The sequence below is a fragment of the Manihot esculenta genome, chromosome 9 (assembly GCF_001659605.2).
Source record: "Manihot esculenta cultivar AM560-2 chromosome 9, M.esculenta_v8, whole genome shotgun sequence".
NCBI lineage: Eukaryota > Viridiplantae > Streptophyta > Magnoliopsida > Malpighiales > Euphorbiaceae > Manihot > Manihot esculenta.
Window position 1 is genome coordinate 3,088,077 of NC_035169.2, and position 5,733 is coordinate 3,093,809.

Here is a 5,733-nt window from a genome sequence, read left to right on the forward strand (position 1 = left end):
TGGGAAAACAAACGTGGCTATTGGGCTGCTAAAGGGAATGGCTGATAGAGGTTGCGAGCCAGATGTTGTGACATACGGAGCAATCATTGACGCCCTTTGCAAGGATAAGCTAGTTGGTGAGGCTTTAGCGCTCTTCTCTCAAATGAGGAATAAGGGCATTTCACCTAATGTCATCACTTACACTAGTTTAATTCATGGTGTTTGCAAATTAGGCCAAAAGAACCAAGCTTTGGCCTTGATGAATGAAATGGTGGAGCAGAACATATTACCAAATGTTTATATCTTCAATGTATTGATTGATGCTCTTTGTAAGGATGGAATGGTTTCAGAGGCTCAAAATACATTCAATGCAAATGATTCAAAGAGGTGTAGAGCCTGATGTGGTCACCTACAATTCCTTAATTGATGGTCTTTGCATTTCAGACCAATTCAAGGAAGCTTTGGCCTTGTTGAAAGAAATGGTGGGGAGGAACATATCCCCTGATGTTTTTACCTTCAATATATTGATCCACACTCTTTGTAAGAAAGGACTGGTTTCAAATGCACAGAATATAATCAAGATAATGATTCAAAGAGGTGTGGAACCTGATGTTGTCAATTATAATTCATTGATGGATGGATATTGTCTGTGCAAGCAAATTGATAAGGCTAGAAAGCTATTTGATCTGATGGTGACCAATGAAATAGCTGACATTTTTAGCTACAACGTTTTGATCAATGGATATTGTAAGTGCAAAATGATAGATGATGCAAAGCAGATTTTTGACGAAATGTCTCATAAAGGTTTAGTTCCTGATGCTGTTACTTATCATACTCTTATAAAGGGTATGTTTCAAGCAGGGAGGCCCCAAACTGCAAAAGAGCTCTTTAAGGATATGTGCTCTTATGGTCAACAACCAAATATAGTAACCTTCTCAATTATGATTGATGGCTTGTGTAGACAGGGGAATCTCGATGAAGCACTCACCCTATTGAAAGAAATGGAGGAAAGTCAGTTGAAGCCTGATCTTGTGACCCATTGCATTCTGATCAATGGTATGTGCAAAGCTGGCAAGATTAATGATGCCAAGGAACTGTTTTCTAGTCTTTTTGAAAATGGTTTACAACCTAATGTTCATATATATAGTGCAATTATGAAAGGACTCTGCCGACAAGGATTAATGGATGAAGCGTATAAGGTATTTAAAGACATGGAAAAGGTAGGATGTTTACCAAATAATTGTTGTTATAATATCATCATTCAAGGGTTTCTCAAGCATGAGGATTTACCAAAAGCATCAGAACTAATCAATGAAATGGTTGATAAGGGTTTCTCTGCTGATGATGCTACCACAGAATTGGTAGTACATTTATCGCGGAATAATGATCTCATTCTGAGGCTTTTAAAGGTGCGCAATGAGGGATCAGCAAACTAAAGTTGTTATATCTTGACCATTCAAGTGTGTCTTGGAGCGCAACTTGGTAATTACCTTTTTCAAATATAATAGATATGTAATTTAACTAACTTCTTCAAATATCATTTTTAATTTCAATCAGCTGTGATTCTCTTTCACAAAATGAAAATTTCTAACACCGCAAATGACCTGTGGTGGAAACCATGATATGTGTGTGCCTTTCGCTTGAATTCAGACATGGACTTGATCTCTTTGATATAAGATTGTTGATGAATGGAGGTCATGGATTTCTAATGATCAAGTTGCTGGTAAACCCACCATCTCATTTACAATTTTTTTTTGCTGCTACTACAGCCTTAACTCGAGAGCTCAGTCCTAAAATTGAGTTGGGAACTAAAACTAATTGGTTCCATACTACAATGCTTAAGAATCTTTATCTATTTTTATTTTTGTGCTCAATGACCTTTTAAAATGCTATCCTTTCTCTTGTAGGTACTTGCAAGGATATGATTACAACTTCATCTTTCTAACAATAAAGGTATAAGCAATTCTTTTTTGCTTAATTATTATATTTTTAATAATAATGAAAATAATGATTATAAACCAGTGTGCTTTAATTGAGAATTGATTTAACAATTAGACTACACTATAAATGCAGTGTGCAGGATATAGAGTCCCAGAGTACAAGGTAATAAGAGAATCACTAGACTTCTACACCTGTTGGTTGGATGAAATGTCACTAAAATTATAGATAACAGAAAATGTTATGGGAATTGAGGGAAAAGCAAACATCCTCTTTGTCACCTTTTTTTTTTTTTCCTAGTCATCAAGTTGGGTATATATATATATATAGATCCTTAATTTCTTTTATTTTCCTTCAAGTCAAATTAGTGAAATCATTGCATTAGCATCTAATAATATGAAGTTCACAATCTTTTCCAATGAAATCAATTTTTTAACATGAAAATTTGAATTTTAGAAATGGTTGTGGAAGGTATATATATATATTCTTCCCTTTGAGATTCTTTACTTTGTGCCAAGTTGATTGGATGTACTGTTTGAGATGTTAGTTAAGTTAGGCAAGAAAAGTTGTTTTGGTTGTTTCTTTTCTCCTTTCAGCAGTATATAATGAGACATCTTATTTTTTTACCACTTTCTAAACCTTGTAATATACTCAATAAAATTTTCTTTGGGCTCTTGTTTGTACATGGTATTTTTCTTTTTGCTTAATGCATCATTCTTGAAGTTTTTGTGACTGCATCCATGGGAAATGGTTTGTTAGAGAAGGTGGGGCTGGCAGGGTACATATTGAGAGGTAGGAAACCAATTGCAAAATGATTCAGATCCTTCTACTCTTCAAAACTCAGATAATCCAAGTAGGATTCTCATATCTGCACCGTTAAATTTAGTAAATTATTCGACTTGGAGTATGTCTATGACTATGACACTTGCTTTAAAGAAAGATTTGGGCAACTTATACACCAATTAAAGAAAGAAATAAGCTAAGAATCTATATGAGTTGTTGTTTACTTTACAAAATTGAAGAAACTATGGGATAAACTTGGTGTTTTAAAGCATCATTAAAGAGTAGGTTGAATATGAGTTTGTTTTTAGTGTAATTCTATGTTCAGCCTCCTCATTCTTAAAAGAAAAGTTAGGAAGTTAGAAAGTTGGGAGTGGAGAAAAGAGTTTCATATAGATTTTGTGACTTTTGGAAAGCTTTTGGGCATGTTAGAGATACTTGCTGATTGGTTTAGATCTTTCTTGTGGTCCAGTAGTGTCATTACAAAGAAACTTCATCTGATTAAATGGAATACTCTTTTGTTGCCTAAAAAGAATGGAGGCTTAGGCATGAAAGAGATCTCTCTTCAAATTCAAGCTCTTTTGTTCAAATGGCTTTGGAGATTTGAGAATCATAGGGATTCACTCTAAGTTCAACTTCTTCTATCCAAATATTCTTTCAATTTGGAGAAGAGCATTTCTTCCCTTCAGAAAGACATTCGAGGCTATGCTACTTTCGATGAACTCTTCTCTCCTTTAATTCATATCAGATTTGCTGTGGGGAATGAGATGAAAATGAAATTTTGGAATGAGGGACGATCGGTTGGTAATATTGCTCTCAAATTCTCCTTTAGCAGACTATTAAATTTAGCAGCTAACCTAGATGTGTTGATGTTAAATATGGGCTGTTGGGTGAAGAACAAATGGGAATGGGAAATAATTGAATGTCTATAATTTTACATAGAATAAATAAAATAATTAATAATAAATATTATACATGTTAAAAAATTAGTTATATCTTTCAAATTATAAATGTTTAAATAGAATTTATTATTGAATATCTATAATTTTACATAGAATAAAAATATAAAATTATTTAAAATTTTGTCATATCTTTCAAATTATAAATCACTAAGTACAATTTATTATTGAAAATTAATAATTTTAAATAAAGTAAAAATATATTATTATTATTAATTATTAGGATAAAGTTTTTTAATTATAATTTATATATAATTTGACTATAATAATTTTTTTAAAAAATATATATATTAACGATAATTTTATTAAATAACAAATATTAGCAAATAAAATTAAAATTTGAATATTTCAATTATAGTAAAAAAAATCAACAAAAATTATATATTTTCTTTATTTTATTTTATTTTAATTCTTTTAGATACTTTGATTAAATATATTCATATAAAATGTCAGCAAAAACCTTACGCATCGACTTGAAGTTGATACGATTAAAAGTCAAAAACATACCCATCAAACAGTTCTCATATCGAAAAGAAGGGCATCAGCAACTGGGACCACAACCAATCCCTCATCCTCCTCGTCTGAAAGCGACAATTGTTGAAGATTGGCCTCCATGGAAACAGAAACCTAGGTTCTGACAAAACGAAAAAACCAAAAACCCTAAGCACAAGGCTTACGAAAAAGATGAATAAATTAATTAAAATCTATATTATGTGGTTCCTAATATATTATTATTATTATTATTAATTTTGAAATTTATATTGTATTAGGATAAAGTTTTTTAATTATAATTTATATATAATTTGAATATAATAATTTTTTAAAAAATATATATATTAACATAATTTTATTAAATAACAAATATTAGCAAATAAAATTAAAATTCGAATATTTCAATTATAGTAAAAAAAAATAAACTAAAATTATATATTTTCTTAATTTTATTTTATTTTAATTCTTTTAGATACTTTGATTAAATATACTCATATAAAATGTGATATTAAGATAATAGGAGCCCAAATTTAATAGCCTATTTGCAATAATAATAATAATATATTATATAAAAAATTAATAAAGAGATAAAAAAAAATGGTAAAATATTGTTTAGTTTGTGAAAGTGTTAAATTTGGTTGCACAGAAATGATTTATTTGACTTTAAAAAGTGATAGATGAAGACAAGAGGTTCTTATGCTCCACTTACAACTCTTGATAAGAATATTTTATTATTTTATGTAGTTATTAATTATATAATTTTAATTAAAAATAGGTATAGTTAATATATAAAAATATATTATATTATTAATATGTAATTTAATCATATAATTAAAAATTATAAAATAATTAATACATTTATGATTGATATAAAAAAAATACACACATACATAATTTATTTAGATAGAATATATTAAAATTAATTAATTATTTAATTATATATTATTAGTAATTTTTAATAACTAATTAGAATATATAGTTATTTTTTAATATTGTTAATAATTGTTATCTCTGCTAACCTGCCGAATGTTATATTTTATTTAACAGAATGAATTGATCAACTCTTATTTTTATATTTTTGAAAGAAATAAAAATTGAGTACAGCTGATAGACTGCATAATGAAAAATAGTCTTAACCAACTCTTCAATTCTTCTGATATAATTTGTTTAATTGTTTTGGAAAGATTTTCTATTTATTATGATTGTTCACTCTTTCATCCTCTACTATAAGAATTTATTAAAATACAAATAGAATTTCTAAAAAAATTAATTAAGTGTGAATATTTCATATAATTTGTGATAATCTCTCCCATTTCAAACTCCTAACAAAAAATCTACTGACCTATAAACTTATTCTGCCATCTTAAGAAACTTAAAACCATAAAACCGAAGAAATTTTATTTATTCTCAATATTATAAACTCAAGCATCACTTAATTACCATATTTATCAATTACCATTAATAAATTAAAATGAAAATAATTACATAATTAATAATGATTCTTCTTCACTGCTTTAATTTGCAACTTTTTTTAAACCGATTAATAAACTAATCCAGCAATCAATTGTGGAGGAGTGCTCAGCCA

The 5,733-nt window shown here is 28.6% G+C and overlaps 1 protein-coding gene across 1 annotated transcript; it reads left to right on the top strand.

The window, feature by feature from the left end:
- The first annotated feature begins 299 nt into the window (after positions 1 to 299).
- Positions 300 to 2,361, top strand: LOC110622813 (pentatricopeptide repeat-containing protein At1g62930, chloroplastic). Its single transcript, XM_043959782.1, has 2 exons — positions 300 to 1,461; positions 1,887 to 2,361. The coding sequence occupies exon 1, from the start codon at positions 300 to 302 to the stop codon at positions 1,413 to 1,415; it is 1,116 nt and encodes a 371-aa protein (XP_043815717.1). The 3' UTR covers positions 1,416 to 1,461; positions 1,887 to 2,361.
- Positions 2,362 to 5,733: the final 3,372 nt, after the last annotated feature.